This window comes from Cygnus atratus, chromosome 12 (assembly GCF_013377495.2).
Source record: "Cygnus atratus isolate AKBS03 ecotype Queensland, Australia chromosome 12, CAtr_DNAZoo_HiC_assembly, whole genome shotgun sequence".
In the NCBI taxonomy this organism is placed as follows: domain Eukaryota; kingdom Metazoa; phylum Chordata; class Aves; order Anseriformes; family Anatidae; genus Cygnus; species Cygnus atratus.
Window position 1 is genome coordinate 14962608 of NC_066373.1, and position 20951 is coordinate 14983558.

Genomic DNA, 20951 nt, shown 5'->3' on the forward strand with positions numbered 1-20951 from the left:
AAAATGCTGGGATTTATTCTAATTTTATTTTTAATTGCATACAGAGCTGCTTTGACTGAAAATATTTAGACTGATGAAACCCATGTCTGTGGACTGTATTTGTATTTGTGCTCAGTTCTTCAGGAAATTATTTGTCCCTGTTGCTTAACCATAATGCATTTAATGAAAACAGCCTTTATTCGTTTATTTGAGTAAATCTGGTGTTGATACTCTGGAAAGAAAATGCTACTGACTCCCCAAGTAACAAGAAAAAAGTGAAAATGAATTTGTATGTAATCTGTGTTGTTTCTGATTCATTGTGTTGCTTTGAAGCAGGAGCCTTGGAGAGGTGAGAAGTAGGCTTTGCTGTAGACACTGATGGAAATGATAAAAGGAACAGGGATTAACATAGAGCATTTGACAGTCCATCTGGTTTGAAATTATTTACTTTATCTGTTGGTCACATGCAACACTGAATATTGCTGAAAGTGGAGCTTCTTTTTATTTCTTCCTTTAATGAGGACTCATTTTCCTGAGTCTGAGTCTCTGAAGGCTGGTCCAGGCCTTATACGTGTCTTTGCCTGAAAAGGTGAACACAGTAGCATTGTGGAAGCACATTTTTTCTTCCTTTTTAAATAGAAATAATTGTATTATTTAATTTATTCTCACTGAACTTGAATAACAGGTGACATGATGTCCTAAAGCATAACAGTATGTCATAGTCTAACACACAAAGGTAGAGGGATAGCGTGCCAAAATGCAACTACCTCTGTGGTTTGAGAGCACAGATCGGCTGCCGTAAGTCAAGCTGCAAAGAGGATGAAGAAATGATGTAGTTTGGGAAGTGCTGGGGAAATACTTCCTCTTGCAAGGGAGGGGATCTTTGTGTGCAAGCTTGCAGGATCTGAGTTTAAATGGTAGCACAGGGATTTCTGTCAGGTGGTAATTTGTAGGAATAGGGTTCAGTTTTCTCCTGCCCAGCTGACAATGTGAAGTTAATGCTGTCGAATCTCCTGGTTCTAGGAAGATCAAGTAGTTCTGGCTTCTGCTTAAGGCACCAGTGGAAGCCTGAGTTAGTCAATATTATAAAATGAAGTTGCCATCAATCAACTAATGTGAAGCATGTTTTGAGGCACATCTGCAGTCAATTATCTTGAAGGGTAAAGAGTGTTATAGAGAAATGCATTGAAAGTCTATACTGGGGATGAAATTCTGTATAAACAGCATACCTCTTGAGGTCTGATACAGGACTTCGGATAGACACTCAGCTACCAGGGTTTGTATGTTTGCACGTATCTCGTAAACAGTACGATTTGGAACCCAGTAATGTCCTGTGGTTTCCTCATATCCTTTATGTTGGATAAAAAAATAAGCTGTCATTCATGGCATTGTGGAAACAGAGCTACTTAAAAAGACAGTCATGGGATGTGGTAAATTCTCCATATTTTGTAGCCTTTTAAATCAAGAGTTGTTGCTTATCTAAAAGTGACAGCACTGTAGCAATCAGTGGCTGAAATTTGAGGGGAGACTGAAGGAGTTCAGGCTAAATTATCACAACGTTCCTTCAGGAATAAAAGCTACAAAACCAATACTGAGCATAAGCACAGTCAGGATTTTATGGAGCACACTTATGTTGAAAAGGGTATATACTGTTTGAAACCATATGGGGTGCGGAGGGGGGCTTCGCTTTAACCCTCCCTTCCCCAAAGTCAGCATGAAGACGGAGGGGTTTTAAAGTGCCGTGCAAGTGGAAAGGAAGAAAAGAACATCCCATCTTTATCTGTAATGTAAGGCTCTTGTGTTTAATTCTAGATCAGTGGTTTTTCTCATAATAAATAAGAGTCTTGCATTTTGGTAAACTGAAAGTCTGTTTGCAAATAGCCACCAGGACTGCGATATAGATAAAACTTGTTCATGTTAGTAGAATGCACCTATCCCATCAGGGAAATGGAGCAGTCTTGCCGATATAGATTAGATCATGATGGATATTAGAAACTAAGGCAGAATAGATGAATCTATATAGAAGTGAAATATGTAGTGGTATTCTTCAGCTCTAGATAACAAAATGCCATGGAGGTACAGTTAAATTTCTGTTTCTTGACAAACATCTGCTGCAGTAAAGAGCCTGCCAGGAGCATGGTCTATGTTTTGAATTGATTTTGTATCCTGATAACTTTCCACAGCATTGTGAGACACACCCGAGTGTTGGAATGGAATTCAGTAGTTCTGTTATAGTAATAATTTATCTCTTACCTGGTCTATGATTATTCCTTTTCTGATCATTTGTCTTTTTCTTCTTGCAAATAATAGCAGAAAAATTACCTTTGTTATGCCTCTCTAATGATGATAATGTTTGGTTTCAGAGGAAGAATTTTTGGGCTCCAAGTGTAACTCTATGCTGGTGCCCCACAGGACCCGATGGTGAGTGCTGGGCAATGCATAGGGTGGGATGACTGGGGACACAAGACCAGTGCTGGCTTCCTAAAGATGCAACAGAGCTGTAATCTCTAAGGAGATACAGGAGCTTCTCTCAGACACCCATTTACTTGTCATCCTCACTGAAGGCCTCGATACCTATTGGTCATGCCTGAGAAGTGGTTGGCCTGCAGCACTGTGGTTTTGTTGTTAACCTGAGATGGGTTGGCACTGCCTTTCCTCCAATGTCATTCCCCAAGATACGTGTAGGGCTGTGAGTGTGCAGCAATCATCACACTGCTGTACCGACTCCATTCCCAAGGACACAAAAGTATTTCAGGCTACATTTTCACCGTGGTGTCGTAGTTGTGCCATGGTTTTTATTTGTAGAGGCATGGCCTGCTTAATTCCCTGTTCTCCTGGCTGAGAATTTGTCATGCTAGTCACATGCCAAAATCTACTTAAAAAAAATAAAATCAAAACACACACACCCCGGAAATACAAAATCAAACCCTAACAACTTTGGAAACAGAATTATGGAGTTAAATGAACAGTTTAATATGTTGAATTATCATAGAGAATCACAGTAAGATGACCACTTAAGCTTGCATTCAGGTGGTGCCCGTTCAAAAAAAATAAAGTCTAACAATGTGCGTGGCTGGAAGAACAAATATTCCAACCTATTATCTGTATAAATAGTGCACGGCTGAGACACTGCTGAGATGTGGGCCAGAGCAGTGGTTTACTGGCAGCACACTGTGCTGCTATAAAGACGATTTTTGCTCTTCAGACTGGCAGGAATTACTGTGGGTGACTCACCTCCTGCAACAAGGAAATGCCTTGAACCAGCCTCAGTCGCTCTCCCCTCTCTCCCGGCTGAGGGCTGTGCGGCTTTGGATGACATTCCTGCTTTGCTGGAAGGGCTGGTCGCTAAAATGCAGAGCCTGAGGGAAACCGGGAGGGGAGAGGGACAAACTCAGGGAAGCAGCTTCTTCTACGTAGGTATGGAGTTTAAATGGTGGGTATATGACAGAGTCATGGAAGATAGTGTGACTTCCTCTCTTTAAAGAGATGCGTTTGTAAATGCATTTTCACACTTACTCCTCCCCAAAAATATGTTTTCTGCTTGTTTTAAATACCCGTTATTTTTCTGAATAGCTTGTATTACCCCAAAGTAAGTGACATAAAGAGAACAAAGTCCTGTAAGCCTCCTGCTTGGCAGTCTCTCCTTCTGCATGAGGGCTTGGAGGGATGCAGCTACTTTCTGGGCTGCCTTTGGTCACCAGGCTTGTTCTGGGGCCGTGGGTTTGCTGTGGGGGAGTGTGGCTTTGGCCTTGAAGAAGGTGCTTTTCCTTACTGCTCTCTGAGCACTCTGTAGGGTGCAGTGATTCATTTTAGCCTGCAAGTGGCATTGTTTGTCCGGTTACTGGACTCGGCAGCCTGGTTTATCTGAAAACCTTACATAAACTGAAATGCTTCAGCATTGTTCTCTCTTTCCAAATGTTTGTATATGACAGCCTGTTTGCTGACTGGAAATAAAACCAAGCTAGAAGCGATGCTGTGTCAACTGCACTAACTCTCCCTCGGCTTGCTCTAAAACCCATCAATTATTGTAAAGTCGCTTCTCTGCACTGCAAAAGCTTTTCTCACCTTGAACTTCAGGAACACTTCTAGTTTACTTCCACATTTCATAAATACCCTTCTGAATGAGCTGGATATCTTGGGATTGTATGTAGGGGTTCAGGAGGATGCTGCCTGTTACCAAACTTGGGAGAAAGCAGGGCTGTGTAAGTCGCATGAACTTCAGTTATAGTGGTTCCACTGTAATTTCTGCAGAAGTTCCTGTGGCATTTTCACAGTGGGCCATGTGGTGGCTATAGTAGCTCAGCTCATGCCACAGTTACTCAGGTCATACTCTGTTAATTAAATAGGATTAATAACAATTTTAGCATTGGCGAGAAAGGGAGCTACATTTTCTCTAAAGATACAGGTATTAGAACAGTGGTTGTTTCTGGGAACTACTTCTTTGCCTGCTGCAGTTAGTTTTACTGGTGTATTTTCTCAAAAAGAAAATTAAGCAGAAATTCTGAGGAGTTTGCTAATTACAGATAGCGTATCTCGCATTCCAGATGTACCTGAAAACAAGTGTATTTCTTGTTGGTCTGTTTGGGGTGCTTTTTCCCTTTTATAATACTGTAGTGTATTCCCACAAAGAGTGTGAAACTCAGGAGGGCCTCTTTTCTCATAAGACTTTGATTAGGAAACATGGGAAGGTGCTTCTATGGGGTTGTGTTGTGCTGAGGAAGGGATGTGGAGCTGGGAGTCCGGGTTCTTTTACTGCTTTGAGAGATCTCTGCATATAGGTAGCAAAGAGTTTAGGTAGGATTCATGATGAACTTACAAGGTATTAATCATGATCTTTAATTTTTGAAGTAGAGAAACTAGAGCCGGTTCAACGCCTGAAAAAAAGCTGAAGTTAATTTCAAAACTGAGCACCTAAAAGGATGTTGTAACGTGTCTGTTCTTAAGCCCTTCAGGTTCCACAGAGCATTGCCTTTGCCAGCAGTGATTAAAATACTAATGAGGAGGAATGAAATATTCCAAAGAGAGATGAGGAAGGTGAATTAGTCTTAGTGTTTACTTGTAAGGTTTAAAAAGGTGAGAAAAAATGTGTTTCCTTGACTCTCGACCACTTCAACTTCATAAAAGAAAAATTCCCCGTGAATTCAGGACTTCGCTGCCTGTGTGCAGCAACCCTTGAACAGAGACACAGTTTTCTCTGAAACACTAAAAGCTGCCAGTGTGCCCCAGAAAAATAATATATTTTAGCAGTATTTATTATAATGATAGTTCTAATTTCCAGAGACCACATCCAGTTTTGCATGGCTAGAATTTATGGAGAAGAACTTTTCAAGCACTAGAATTATTTAAAAAGAAATATTTTCATTTTTCACACACAGAGGCCCTGTGAGGTTGCAAAATCCACAAACCTTTCAATTTTAGGAGTATTCTTTCCTGTGTTTGCAGGAACTTTTCACATTCCTGAATCGAGTTATGGGATTTTCCCCCTAATTGAAACCAGGCTTAAACGCTGGAGTCATGTATCCTGTCAATTAGTGCAAGTAACTTCTCTGAAGTCATTTGGTGAGTGCAAATAGTTTTATTTAGCACTGGCAGTACTGCCAGGTGAGAGTCCCACTTTGGACAAGAGTTTGCCTGCAGAGTTTTACCCTGCCTGTCTAGCTGCTTCCCATTTTAATATCATGTGAAAACAGATTGAGTGCTTTTGCAGGGTTTGGTTATTAGCCCTGAAAGCCTTCAACAGGCTAAAATCCACTGCAGTGTTCATTTTGTGGGTGAATAAAGATCTGATAGTATTATAACCAATCCGTGTTTAATAGCTTTCTGGATGTATTGCTGAGTGTGGCTTTCAATAATGTAAAGTGAAGAACTGCTAACACAGTGGAAAAATCAATTGTATTTATTGTACTGAAGGTAACCTGATAAGAATGCCATCTGCAAGTGTCTTTCAGATGGAGTTGGTACACAAGCACATGGTTATATCTACAGGTGCAGAGGTACAGAATAAAAGATTTATACTGAAATGTTCACAGTGCTCTACTTTGAGCTAATTTATGAGCAAAGAGATTTTACTCTTTACTTCCCTGCTAAAATCTGCTTGTATCTAATGTTGTCATCTTTGTTTGGAAGTGTCCACACCTCTTCAGGTGCAAACCCCTGGGAATGGTCAATCTGGCTCCTTACTATGTTCTCACCCCTGAAAGTCACTGGGGGTTGTAACGTGAAGAAGTACAGATTCAGACCCTGAATAGGATATCTGAAGCTCTGGAGTTGTCATTTCTGTGGTGACTTATTTGTGATTTTCATGTGACAATTTTATATATTTCAGGCTTTAAATTTGTTTGAATTTTTTAATTAAATGCCTGGTTGTCTTTCAGAAAAGCATGCTTGCCACCAAATTGTTTGTAAGATGGGCTGTGTTTATAGTAGATAAAGTGCAGAGTACCTGCTGGGGGCATGACCTTGTTGCAAAAAGCATCAGTTTGTGCTGAAGAGTAAATAGTTTTCAAAAGGATGTAAAAGAACACTATTTTGAAGTCTTCAGTTTAATGCAACCACATCAGTGTGTGTGATTTTTGTATAAAACCCCAAAATACCATGGCAAAATGACGTGGGTAGACACCTGCCAGGCCTTTAAAAAATGCTTTAGGGGGTTAAGCAGGAGGTGATTGCCTGGTCTTGCTTAGGCTAATCTGCAGTTTTTTGGCTCCTAAATATTTCAGAATATGTGATCTAAACCATGATGTGCTATTGATTTCCGATGCCTGTAGCAGATTTTCTGTGAGATCTAGATAGAATAAACATCTAAGACCTACACTACCTAATTTCTCCTGTTCATGCAATGCTACTTCTCTTGATTATTTTAGGCGTCAGGATTTCTGGCATATAGACATTTCTTCTGTCTGTTTACCATGCATTGCATAACAAGTGTCCACTTACAACTGTGAATTTCTGTTTCATGCTGTTATATAATGTTTTATGGAAGTATAAATATACATAAATACCATCACATTCATTTATATATATATATAATAAAAAGTTGTAATTAAAACTATTACATGGCCTTTCAGGCTTTAGTACATATAGGTAAAACTCCCTTATTCTGAGCTCTCACTGAAAAATAAAAGAGTATGTTGTAGACTTATCGACAGCTGAGGGAATACTGAGATTTAAATAAAAAAAAAAGCTCTATTTAATGACATCATGAGTTCACTAAAAATAAAAATACAGCACATCTAGCACAGAATCTACCTTTCTTGCAATTTCTGCCCCGAATTTCTCAGTTATTCTGTCTGCAATGCAGAATTTACATGCAAAAATAGTGTCTGCAGACAAAAATATTTGAAGGTGACTTCTCTCATCTATCTCCAAGAGTGACATGCCTTGTTTCCTAGAGCAGGTCTGAACTCAGAATTTACAGGTAATGGCTAATTCCTCCCTGCCAGCTTCTGGTTTTGTTCCCAGTGTCCAGTTCTTTACATTAGAAAGAAAGGTAAAAGAACAGAAGAGTAAAGAGGAGATGAAAGTGCAGTGAAACCAAAACAAAATCTGTAAAGGCCGCAAGTGCTTTGATATATTATGCATTTTCTCAAAGGACTTGCTTGAAGCAAGAGCCAAAGCAAAATCTGGAAGCTGAAGATCTGTTGTGTTAGTGTCCTACCTTTGGGTTAAATAACTTCCTTTAGCTTCAGGATGTTCCTAGATTCAAAATGCTGTGCGAAAGTGAGCGGAACTGGAATTCACTTATTTGAGCATAGAATCAAGCCATAATTAGACATCTGTAATCAGTGATAGAGGAGACAGAGGACTGAGAAATGCCACACAGTGCTCCCTAGAAGGGCATCTAAATGTAAGGATGGATGAAAGGCATTATTCAGGAAGAACAGAGTGCTACAAAGTGGTGGCGAGGATTTTTAAAAGGGCATGAATACAAACTTCTTTGACTGCATGGGAAACAACGGAAAAAAGATTTTGGGGGTAAGTCATCCTACTTCATACTTCTGAGCTGTTGAAGAGAACTGCCAGTGGCCTTGAAAAGGCACAGTTTCTTAATGGAAAAGAAAACCATGGAAATGGAAGATAGGAGAATGCAATGAGAGTTGCCTAGTCCTCAAACAGTGAGAAATCACTCCCTTTCTTTAGAAGACTTGGCTCAACACTTAGAGCATTGACCCCAGCCAGAAAGCAGACTGACTTGCCTCCCTTTGCAGGCAAGCCTTGCCTCTTGGTGAATTGCTTCAGCTCAGCTTGTCCAATACTATGGTCAGCTGCTGCCTGGGGCAGTGAACTCTGCTGCAGGGTAAGTTGGATTAAGGGACTTGAAAAAGGGAGCAATGGAGAGAGGCAGTGGCCAGAATCATCTATTATAAATGCAAGAGGAGAAATCATGGCTTTGTGGCTGAACTGTGTGTGTGATGTGACGCTGGATGGGAGACCTGTGGTTGAATTTCCTAATTCCTTGGCTCGTGGTGATTAGCAGCTTGCTGCTGCGGGGGTGCCGGGTCTTCATTGTTGACTGGCCTCCAACTACAAAGTGCAAAGCTGCTTTCCAGCTTCAGCCCTTCTGGCAGCGGCATTATGGTTGTTGTAAGGGGCATAGGGAAGGCAGAATAAAGCTGTGAAGCGGTCTAAGGTTGAAGCAGTGGTTACAAACCCCCAAAACAAGCCCACTTGGATAGGTTAATATTGTGAATTCCTGCCTTTTATAAGGGGAGACCACCTCCAAATGACTCCAGGGACAGGCTGCCAAGCTCCAGGCTAATACAAATTAAAACAATTATCCTCTTAAAACTTTACGTTTATTTTGGCAACGGTAGGAAATTCTTAACTGCAAAGTGGGTTAGTCACTCAGGAGCAGTTCTGAGGAGTCCCAGAGGAAAGTGCTGGGCAATAACAGAAAGCTGAAAGCTCAACAGATTTCTCTTTTGTCACCCTCCAGTTCATTGTGCAGGCAGAGTCTGCAGCAGGACTTGCAAGGGACACGCAGAACTGGAGTGACGTGCTGCCTTTTATTCCTCCCTATCCTTTCAGAGTGGCTTGTTGGTTGCCTCCTAGAGTCTGAGCGTGGGAGTGATGAGGTTGGTTAAAGCACGGCTTTAGAAGTGTAACAGGAATTTGGGGACTTAGAAAAAGGTGAAAGGATGGTCCTGAGGCTATATCAGCTGGTAATGTGGGTAAAGCCTTCCCAGGGCTTGTTAGGCTGCCACAGAAGTTGCTGTTACACATTGAGCTAGTGTAACTATGGGCAAATTAACTACTGAGTCTTGAAGCCTGAAGCTGTCAACTGTTACCTGTACCAGTGCCACCAAGAAGGAACACCTTCAGTGCAGAGCCAGTACTTGTGGCTGTATCAATGTGTTTGTTGGCCTTCACGCAGCATGTGGTCAGTTCTGTGGAGGAGAGAATAACCAGTGCTATGTGCTGAGTAGGTCATTAAGGTTGATTAGCCTGCAGTTAATCAAAGTATTCATGCTATCCTATTAATATAAAATAAAGCATTGTAGTATAGCAAAAAATGATTTTTGTGCATGTATATGCATGTATACATGCAGGCATATATTTAATACATAATTTTGAAACTTAAAGATGTATATATAAATTAGTTTTATATCCGAAGACAGTCCAAAGTTAGGAGAGATCATTGGTTCACTAAATTCAGTCTCCAAACTGTTGAGGTCAGGTGTTTTTTCCAAGTTATGCTGGATTAATGCTAGAAATACTATGTTTAAATGAAAGATCCTCTCCAAAAAGTAATGTCTTGATTTAAAGACATTAAAAAAAAATAAAAATAAAAAAAAAAGACTTCTCTTGGTAGCCCGGTACTCAGGTTTGTCATTCTTCTTTGTTATTCTTAGCTCTAATGTGCTTTTTTGTTGTTTGTTCAGATTCTGGTCATATCTTTCTCCATTAGATTAAGAAGTTGTGAGACAATGAGTTTCTGGATATTTCTTTCCATTAAGAGTAGACTAATGGAAGATGTTACTAAAAACCCCAGACATTTTTCATGTAATGATGAGAATGAATGAATGCTGTTGAATTGTCTGGTTTATACTGAATGTCATACAGCTGGGAAAGCCGAGCCCATGTCATTGCAAGTAGGGGCTTGCTGTTAAACTGGGAGGGGGGTGGCAGCCAGCTTCCCTGCCAGCTGTGCCTGAAATCCTAGCCATCATGTGCAAATGTACATCTCATAATTTACCTGAAGATGCCATTTTTGCTCTCAGTTCTATTTTAAAAGGCAGTGCCAGAGGGAGATGGGTTACAAGTAATGGCACGTGGCTCTGACAGGCCTGGTGTGCAGAAACCCTGCTGGCAGCTTTGAGACACCTCCAGGCCTGCCTGCCCCTGCCTTATTTTTCTGTCAGTCTCTGAGTTGTTGGGTTTTGTTATTTTGGGGAGTATGTTCCTATTCTGTGTTTTTGCCCTTACTACAATTCACTACCTTGAAATACCTTAGCACTGAGGAGTTTCCACATAACCAGTGTGGAGCAGACAGCTTCCCCTGCAGGCATAAATCTCTGCACTTGCAGAGATCCCCCAGAGCCTGGTGCCTAGTCATGTGTTGGCTTAGTCACTTCCAAAAGCAGCTGAATGTTCATTCACCCCGTCCTTGCTGCTAAAAGCATGCACATCTGTGTTTGTCAGTAGAAATGCTTTGTCTAAAACAGGCCTGAAGGACGTACTTCCTCCTGATTCAAAGAACAGCACAGTGCTGTCAATTGCTTAAATTTATGGGTAACTACTGCTTTGTAAAGTCGCGGTAAAACAGCATGAAGAAAATGCATTTTTAACAAAACCAGAGGGTTAGTGAGGTATAAGCTGTTGAGCATGACTCACGGTTTCAGGCTGGGGTTTCTATTCAGTGTTCAGACTGTGGTGTTTCGCTAGAGCCGTGGGCTGCCTTGTATGTATTGTGACAGAGCAGTCACCAAACTGCTGCCCTTTACTCCACTGGGCTGGAATTGCCCTGCTGAGGGCATGGAGCATGCCTTGCAAACAGCTGGTAGAAAACTTCCTTCAGCTGAAGGAGCAGGAGTGCCTCAGCTCCGTCCATGCTGCAGCGAGCCCCCGTGCAGCACGTGTGTAGCCTGCCCTGACACCAGGAGTCTGAAGTGAGCCTGACTTCCATTTAGTAGGAATGTGGAAGCAGAGCAAGTTAGGTAAGGGGCTCGTAGAGTTTTGTGCTGGGGGTTTACAGGACTTAGATTTAAAAAACATAAATATAATATCTTTAGCTTCTTCCTCTGTAAAAAAAAAAAAAAAAAAAAAAAGGGGGGGGGGGTGAGAATGCTGATTCAGTTCTGACAGTGTCTTAGGAGAAGTGTAGAGGGCAGGAAGAATAGGCTGCTCCCTAAGGGGTGGTGTGGCAGCAGGGCAGGCAGGGGCAGTGGTCTTGCTGCCAAGGGCGCAGTCCTGCAGTGCCCCAGCAAGGTGAAGAGAGCAGGTGAGGGTAATAAGCTTCATGCAGGAGCTCAGGGACCTCCAGAAAAGTCTACAGGGATGGGGCAGCTCCAAGGCCCACCAGGGAAGTGAGCTGGATGGGTTGGTGTGGGATGTGGGCGGAGCTGCTTGGGGAAGGACTTTCCATCTCATGGCTTACTCACTACAAAGAGCTACAAAATCAGGGAGGAAATGTATGATTTCTTGAGTTTTGGCTGTAGGAAAAAAAAAATAGCATCCCTAAATGGAAAATGCTTTGAAGTAAGTTTAGAGCTGCTTCTCCATGATTATGACTAGGTGAGATCTGCGAGGCGGAGCAGGTTGTGTCTGGGTTCCAACAGTGAGTTTTAAAAGTGGCTGTCCACAAGTGAAATGAAACCCAGGGATTTTTTCAGGATGTTTTGTGACTTTTGGCATTTCAGTGATCAATTATGAAATGTTAATGGGAAGGGTGAGTATATTCCTCCAGCTTGTGTGATACTTGCCAGGTTGTCACCTACGTATGTAACAGTTCATGAACAGAAACAGATGTGTTTACAAATGACCTATGATAAGTTTAAGGTTGCCAGTCTGAAACTGATTTGGAAGAAGAGTAAGTAGGTTTAAGGATAAAAAAATTGTTTCTGTTTTTCTGACAGTGATGTAGTCATTGGGGAATGGATTTACATGGGCAAGAACAAAACAAGAAGTTGTGCAGAACTCTTTAAAACCCACCAGATGTGCAGAGTTTTGTAGGTTTACGGTCTTACTGTTACAGAAGGTATGCTGGTGGATTGGCCAGTGTTGCACAACATACACGTAAGTTGGAGACGAACAGGAAACTCTTGCAGTCATCAGTAGAAATGTGATTTAGCAAGCTCAGAGCTGGAAAGACCCATTGCAAGTGTTCTTCTGGTATATAAATGTTTGGAAACCTTTGTATTAAATATAGATGTTAGAGCATGCAGTTTGGGGCAGTCTTGACACAGAACCCAGAAGTCTTGAAGGAGTGGTTATTTGAGGATGCTTAAAGCAGTAAGTGCTTAAATTCCCTGGGTTGAAGTTACTGCAATACTCAGGAGGAATTCCTGGCAGTCCCAAACACAACAGAGTATTTGCACCACTAGTGTAAGATGTCTGTGGCAGACCATACATCCCTGCAATGTGTTGTCAGGTCCTGTGGTGCTGAGAAGGTTGCCAGGTGTCTGCAAAAACTGAAATTCTAGCATTTTTCAGTTACAATGACTCTGATTTATGCCTTACCTTGTTAACTGTGGTGCAGAACTAGTTAGGAAGGCAGTTAATGGTGGCTGGAGGGAACAAGGATGCTCAGAAGGGAGATATCAATCTTTTCTTTTGGCAGTAGTAGTGATTCATCCAGGTGACAATTCTCTAGTGGGTGATATTGGTGGTAGGGGGATGGTTGGACCAGATGATCTTGGAGGTCTTTTCCAACCTTCTGATATGTGGGGCCATATCAGCTCTTTAATGCAAGCTGCTGCCGTTTCATCTTAGAACAAACAGAAAAATTAACCCAGGTTTCTAAATAAGTCCAGTATACAGTTATATACTGGGGTAATATTGCCCTTCCTTTGAGGTATCCACTGTAACATGCTACTGAATTTCTGATTCCAAATGATATGAGAAAGCATGGCCATGAGAAATGTTGACAGTGTAATTTGATTTTATTTGTATCATTGGCAGTTCATGTGTGGGACACTTGTTTTGTTTTTAAATGAGAAACATTCCATCAAATGGGAAAAGAACACTTTCTGTTGCCAAATGCATAAGCAGAAAACCTAACCAAACAAAAACCCAATATTAGAAAGAACAGAAAAATAAAACAAGTTAAACAATAATACTTCGCTTTTATGTATAATGCATTGACTTCAAAAATCTGAGTCTTCTGTCCATATAAACAAGTTATAGAGTAGTAACAAAGTGCATGAAGCAAATTGCTAAACTTAACTACGGTATTAAAATAAAAAGTACTTTAAAACAATACTTTAATACAGTTTCTTGCCATGATTCCATCATGCATCAACACAAATCAAATCCCGAGGCAACCTGTGCCTTTGACAGTCTTTCTGTATTATGTAAATAAATGGAAGTAATGATCAAACTCTCAAGAGGGTGAAAAACATCAGGACAAACCAACTATTTATAAAAGAGTTGTATTAAAAAATATATATATCAAAGTGCACTGCTGGTACATCTCATTTGAGGCTATTTGGGATGTGTGTAAGATAACAAGGGCCTGATCCAGTCTCCAATTGTTTCAATGCTTTCTTTAAGCACCAGGGGAATAAAGAACAACGGGTGTTCTGTTACTAGCATTACTATTACTAGCATGAAAAACTGAAAACTTGTACCAGAATATATACGTAAACATCTCTTGTATACTGAGGAGGCAAACACTTTTAAATTATCTGATGTGTACAGTACTGGTACTTAATGTTTTGGTGCCAGTACCAGACTGGTCCAGTAATTAGCATTCAGATCTATTTCTAATTACAGATAAGGCATATAACAAAAAAGTAAATATTTGGTTATTAATATCTCATACAGTTCAGCAACCCAACCAGTCAGAATTTATCTTGCCAATTTTAACAATCTTCAAACTCTTGTCTTCCATTTGTAGATAATACTGGTCTTTGAAAAAGTAGGTGTACCCTGTGAAGGTAAATAAAACAGTATGCTTAGATTACGGAGCGCAGAACTCTTGATCAAAGCTTCTTTGTTTGATTTCACAGAGCTTAATGAACTGTAAGAACTTATTCCTGAAGCATTTGCACACATTAAAAAAGTTTTATTTAAAAAATAAATAGAAATTCCCATTCTGGAGAACAAAGGTCTTGTCCTAAATAGAACCTGAAATCACTCTACCATTTTGTGAGCCAGAATTTTCTGGGCAGAAATATTTGCTGGCAAAATTGCTGTTGAAACTGTAATCAAGTTGGGACTCGTGATATTAGCGATGTTTCCAAACTTCTACACATATCTGTGCAAAATATGAGGCCATGCCATGGGCCAGACCCTCAGCTGAAGTTGCTAGGAGTGCTTTTTTTTTTTTTTTTTTAAATTATTATTATTAAAAAAGAAGAGCAAAACACCACCCGTTTGTGATCAAGGTGAACATCATACTCTAGTTCCTGCTATGCTAGAGCAGGAGGATGCTGAAATAGTGCTGTGGCTGCGTGCTAATCCTGAACAGCCTACAGAACAGTCAAGAGGCAGGGAAATTTTCAAGCACCAGGGACTGGCCTGGTCATAGCCTTTGGTGCTGGACATCTTGCGCCTCAGGTGCGGGGTGGCTGGAGATGCTTTAGTCACTGTCTTAAACTATGCTAAATAAAAAATTTGCCAGGAGGCTGATTTCCACGCCCCTATCATGCCCATATCCATGCCCATATCAGAAAACTAAAGTAAACCCGGATCTGAGGCTGTGACGTGTGGAGATCAAAGTGACTGCGTCATCGGTAGCTCTTCTCCATTTATATAACAGCCTGACGGTTGTGTAGTGGGCTTCCAGGCCAGTACAACAAAGCAATAGGAAGCGCTAAGATGCTTCAAGATACTTTGACAAGACATGCATAGCCTTATTATTGCTTTTACTATTTTAAGAAAACAGCAAGGAAGAAAAGGGGAAAAATCCAACTGAACACTGATTTTTGCCTTGTTAAGTTTTTGCAAAATGTTCAGCATCAAGGAAGTAAACGATAAAGAAGAGTAGCAGGTTGAAATTCAATGAGCTTTGTGAAAAGGGATGTTAGCAAAGCTATTATTATTTATTTGTATAAAAGTATTCCAGGAGAGGTTATGTTCTGTAAAAGTTTCATCTAAAATAGTTTGAGCTGTGATTAATAGGGTATTTGTCAACTGATGTTCAATGGAAAAAGAGAGAGTCCAGAAAGTTAGTTTGATCTAGTAGTTTGCAGATCTGAGCAGCAGTGGCTCTTACTTATGGACCACAAGGAATTGAAGTATCCAATAAGTGTCACAGGAGACAAATAAGAGACCTTGTTAGAGACTTAATCAGATTATAGCTTACCACTGTCACCGAGACCCAGGACAGCATCTAGGTTATCTGGAACTCCATTCCAGGAATCCGCAATGAATTTAGGGGATGCAAGCTCCATTTTTTTCTTTTCTTCATTGTACCTGAAGCAAATTGTATCTCTGCATTACATATCTGTATTTAATGTAGACATTTAGCATAATTTTTCAGGGAGTCCTCATGTGACCATATAAAACAATCAAACAGAAAAGATAACCAAGACTGTAACATTGTTTACATTTAATTATTATTATTCCTAATTCCTTTAAAACCCTGTGAAATCCTTCCTTCTGGAACTGTAATTTGTGCTACGTTGAAATTTTGCTAAGCAAAACATTTTCTAGAAATAGAGCTTTAAAATTCCAAACATAATTCTAGGAAAGGTGACTGTTTTCAGGCAGCAGCTGACATATGGAGATATCAGATTTTAATGAGAAATTAATATATTAAGAAAAAATAATCTCATTTAACAAGTTAAGCTTGTAGTCCGTGTAATTGATGGATCGCTATTAAATTACAAATTCCACCCTAATTCTTCCCTTTAAATTTTTGTTAAAAAACTCTATTGTTTTCTCATAGTCCTTTTTCTCTTTGTGATGTTCAAGAGGTAAATGCCATGTTAAAATGCCTGCATTTATTTGAAAAGCACGATGGCTTTGGTGCACTGCTTTGAAGAGAAAGCCTCATCTGATGCTAATCCGCACAACTCCGAGGAATTAGGGTTTAGTTTTCAGTGTCCTTCAAAAGTGAGTGGACCTGCGTGCATCCACGCTGGCAGACGATCAGTTGTTTCATTGACTCTGCTTCCCACTGTACAAGGTGAAGGTAGATCGGTGTGGAGTCGTTTCTGCACGCCCCCAAGTAATCCAGAATCTCCATCTCCATACACAGGGAATAAATGTCCTAGAGATGCAAGGTCCTTAACTGTTCAGAGGAAAGTAGCAAGACAGCAGCCTGGTTTCCCCTTTTTCCTGACGTATAGATTGCAGTCATTGCTGGGCTGGAGCAGGGGAGATGTCCTGAGGAGCAGTGACACAGGACATGCCTTGAAGCAGGCTTCCAATGCGTGAGACGTCAGTCCCTCCACCACCACCTCTTCAAAAAGGGCAGCTCTCAGACAGCTCTTCTGGGACCAGCGCTGGCAGGAGGGAAGTGTTATGGTCGTGTGTTCTGCTTCTCCACATCTGTAGGTACCTTGGGTCACTTTTTCCTTACTGCACTGTGAAATTACTTGGATTTTATCCAAAGGTACGCTGGTACAACGGAGCAGTAGGTTGGTTAAAATCAATTTATATAATGAATTTAAATGACTTCCTGTATTTTCTTTGGATATCTAAAGAAAATCTTAGTGTCTTCTTGCGCAGCTTTAAAATTTGAGCTGTGGAATCTGAGCCAGCTCCGCTTCTCCTCCCTCACATAACTTCACTTTGTTCAACAATCTCGTTATAATAACGCGAAAATAGCTCGGGGTTGGATGAAGGGAGAGGAGGAGGCTTCCAAAAATCTATTAAAAGCAAGTGTGATAATAGCAAAAAAAGGATTATGGTATGAAACTATTCTGATTCTATGTAGCAAAGTCCTTTAATGAAATGAAACAAGCACATTCTTAAATGTTACTGCATCTGTTGGGGATGCATTTTTTTTCTCAAATATTTGTCAACAGCTTGCTTTCATCTTTAAACATATAGAAATTACTTAAGCTTATTTTGATTTCTTAACAATAAATTATGCATTCTGGAATGCATAGGAGTACGGTCTGAGATTAGTGATGAATTACGTGGAGGCCCTGGAGTGCAGTTAATCGCAACAGTGGTTGGTACAGAGGAGCCCAGCAGTTTTGCTACCTCTCATAGTCTGTAGGCTCTGATAGGAATCAGAAGTATTGCAAATGGCTGTATTAAAACTACTTGAAATAATTTAACAAAATGGTCTGTGTGACATTAAAAGATGAATAATGTTCTTTAGCTTTTAAGTTCTTTTTTTTCCTTTAAATTATAGAGGAGAGTAGAGTCTTCAAAGTAATTGAAAGAAAGTTATGATTAAGTGGCACTTGTAAAAGGGTATTTTATTTACTTACAGGACTCCACAGCCATTAGGATATAAAAAAGACACTCATCCAATTTGATAATAACATGAAATTAATGTTCATATAAAATGGACTCAATTTCACTGATACTTCCTTTGATATTTTATATAGATCATCTCTCAGAAGGGACCCTTATAGCTTGCAGAATCTTTTAGATTTCTCTTGCTGTTTCTACTTTTTAGCTTTCCTCTAAATTGCCAGTTAATGAGTGGTTCAATTTTCATCCTGTTGCTTAATGGTGGCATTCCTGGAGTACAGTCCTGTTCCTGGAAGAGACCTCGGATGGTGAAAGCACTTAGTGTCTCCGTTCTGGTCTTGCACCGTTCTGATAGGCAGCACAGAGGTAATTCACCCAGTTCATCAAAGCACCAAGGCACGTCTGCTTTGTAAGATCATCTTTTGTGCCAAGTCTTCCTGCCAGCTAAGACGGTAAAATTCCATTAAATAAGCTTAGTACACTCTTCATCAGGTGCAATGCAGGATATTTATTTCTAACGCTGCAGTAGTCTTGGGGCATTTTCAAGACATTCTTTCTTCATCTCTGAGTCTGATACCTTTCCTGGACAGAGCATGTTCTTGTAGCAGGTCACCTGCACCTTGATTGCAGTTTAGATACCTTGAAATTTACTTAGAAATATAGCTCAGTGCCCAGCTCTATCACAGATTGCTGTATAACCTTAGTCAAGTCCATGTGTCTTCCTTTTTTATGCTTTGTCTCTCTAAAACATAAAGCCTTATGTGGAATTATTGGGTGGTGATTATACTAACACAGATCCCATGCTGGTTAGGGTGTCTCGGCCCCATCACAATATGATAATTGTTTTAATAAAAAGGTGCGAGTTTAGTTGCTTATGTTGCATCATATTTTGCTTCTCAAACAGCCTTTTGAACAGGAACCCTAGTGCAAGTACACATTCACAGGCATTTGTGGGTATTTGTGGACTTCTTTGCAACAAAACTTCCCTGATCGCGCAATGGAAACATGAAAAGAATTGCAGAGACTGTCAAAACGCATTGAAGTTGCGATTTTTTTCCCGAAGTACTAACAGACTTCTTGCAGTTTGTTCAGATCTCCTCAGTGCCAACTCTGTGAGTAAAGCAAACGTGTGAGTGACTGGTACATCAGCTGCCGAGAGGATTACAGTCATCCCCACATCCCCAGTGAGCTTCGCTAGCCGCAGGTTGGTGTTTCTTTTGCATACAGCACCTTCAGACCTGATGGCTTCGTGAAAGAATTTCAAAGGCAATCTGGCTTCAAGTGACTGATGATCAGCATTTTTTTTTTGGAAGTCCTTTCAGAGCTTTCTCCTAGTTGTGAGCTGGTGATAAGAACAACTTGCCCCTTGTAAGAGCCTGGGACTGACGTGGGACAGTTGCTGGGACGCAGGGCTCGAGGGATGGGTTGTTAGTGGTGAGCAGCCTGGCAGAGACGCCAGATCTCCTCTTCCCTAGCAAGCTGTTATCTCAAATACATGCTAGATTCCCACTACTGTATTGGAGTGCTCTCCAACCATACCCCTGCCTCAGCATCCTCGCCCACCACCGCTGTCAGTGCTGTCTCAGCAGCCCTCTTTTTTTTTTTTTTCCAGAGGATGAAACCCCTGAGTCTGACTGCTTCCTCCTGCACGTGAGTGTGCATTCAGCCCTAGAGATACAAGCTAACAACGTCCCACCACCACCACTTCTATGCCTCTTACTTCCAGTATCTGTCTCCAGCAAAAATATACGTCTTCTTGTTTCTGCCCCAGTTAAAAGCTGCATCGACATGTTGCACGTCAGGTGGTAGTCCCAGGCTGGTGAGTTTCTTTGGATAGCCCCTATCCAAGTTGCTGGCTGTATAAACCCAGTACTCATTTCCTAAGAAAGGGAAGAAACAAACTCTGATTATTGATCAAGTACAGAGGAATATTTCTTCTTTTGTACTGTGATATGGGAATTTTTGTTGTACTAATTGTAATACTAGACTCTCTAATATTTTTCCATCTATGAAACACTAGAGTGCAGTTGTACTGTGATCACGGTTTCTGCTTTTGCCTCTAAACTGTAGCTTGATCTTAGTAAAATATCACCTCAGTGTGCTTTTTCTTCCTCTTTCTTCTTGTCTGTCTCATTTTTTTGAACTCTTAGGGAAAGACTTCCTAATGTACAGCTCTTTACCTTTTTTTAAAAAAAAAAAACAAAACAAACAACAGTTGGCATATTGTAAAAATAAATTGTTAATATTGGTAACTTTTTGTATGGTGAAGATGGGCTGAAACTAGACATGGGCACCTGAAGGTTAAATGCAGAAATTAACTACTCATTTGTTTTATTCAGCCATTTGTCTCCTTGGCTTGTTTTATTCAGTGATTTTATTGAGCAATTACCAGGAAGTTTTTGCCCAGAGTTTCTGTTTCTGTTGTCTTTTGTCATATGACATTTTCTAATGTCTTTCCAAATATGTGCTGGTGGAAGATGGTCTGATTTTGCATTCTTTATGTGAAATTGTAATTTACTTAGTAAACACCCCAACTGGATTCACTTAACACCATGGAAAGTTTTGTTCATGAAGGGATGTCTCTTGGATCCTGTGATACAGTTAGTGGGAAGGAAAGTCAAATATTTAATGAGACAGGTGTAAAGGGCAGTATTTGAGAAATACTTAAAAAAAAAAAAAAAAAAAAAAAAGTGAAATTGCCATTTCACCATTCAGGAGCAAAGGGTGGCTCTCGCCAGCAAGTATTTTCAGACAGCTGAGTTTCAGGTGACTTTCAAACCAATCTTTGATGGCTTGATAGTTCTTATTTACTTAAAGCAGGTTAGTTATATTTTTCTGGAAAACATAACAAGGGGACTGACATAGGTGAGAGAGAGGGAGAGAGATGCAGATGTAATAGGATTATGTATAGTATATGCAATATTGAAATTGTTTTGACTTGGCTGAAAGAAAACATTTTAAAGTGTTTCTTTCCCCCATGTAAACTAAAGCAAATAGCCTTTGAGACATGTGGAATAGATTATCATTACTCTTTTCCATCCTGTACAGAAAACGTACAGCAGCATCGGCCATATGGTTTTTACATGATTGGAGATGTTTAGTCATGTTTTTAGGAGATACTGCAGCCCAGTTTTTGCTGGCTCAGTCTGTCATGTTGAAAGCAGCCTCCCAGCTTTGCTAACTCAGCCAGCACAGCTGAACCATGTGTGTGCTTTAGGGTGGCCAGGGCAGCCCTTCCCCTGCTCCTCCCCTCCTGCGGAGGCGACAAGCATGACCGCCTCTGTCCTTGCTGGTGAGCCACCGAGGCAGGTCCTGGGGAGCCGGAGCAGAAGTCAGCCTTTGGCAAAGGAGGAGAAGGCTGGGGAAGGCATGGGAAAAAAGGATGCAGTCTTCTCAAGCAACCCGGACAGACAATAGCTTAAAATGAGAGGAAAAGG

General features: G+C 40.6%; 1 protein-coding gene and 1 long non-coding RNA gene across 4 annotated transcripts in view; both read right to left on the reverse strand.

Moving 5' to 3' along the window:
• Positions 1-392: 392 nt before the first annotated feature.
• On the reverse strand, positions 393-12821 carry LOC118246325 (uncharacterized). Of its 3 annotated transcripts, none has more exons than XR_004778142.1 (5): positions 12658-12821; positions 9267-9365; positions 3214-3338; positions 1209-1328; positions 393-560 (listed from the first exon to the last, which is right to left on the reverse strand). It is a non-coding gene; the product is annotated as an uncharacterized LOC118246325 (long non-coding RNA). The 3 variants fall into 3 exon arrangements; XR_007708750.1 differs by lacking the exon at positions 12658-12821 and adding an exon at positions 10813-10893; XR_004778141.1 differs by lacking the exon at positions 12658-12821 and having other exon boundaries at positions 9267-9529.
• A 239-nt stretch (positions 12822-13060) lies between these two features.
• Positions 13061-20951, reverse strand: part of MMP2 (matrix metallopeptidase 2) — a 36230-nt gene continuing 28339 nt past the window's right edge. Inside the window, exons 11-13 of the mRNA XM_035543315.1 lie at positions 19235-19394; positions 15446-15555; positions 13061-14067 (exon numbers count right to left, since the gene is read on the reverse strand). Coding sequence (XP_035399208.1) covers positions 13964-14067; positions 15446-15555; positions 19235-19394 — 374 coding nt within the window. The 3' untranslated portion in view covers positions 13061-13963. The remainder of the gene's footprint in view (positions 14068-15445; positions 15556-19234; positions 19395-20951) is intronic.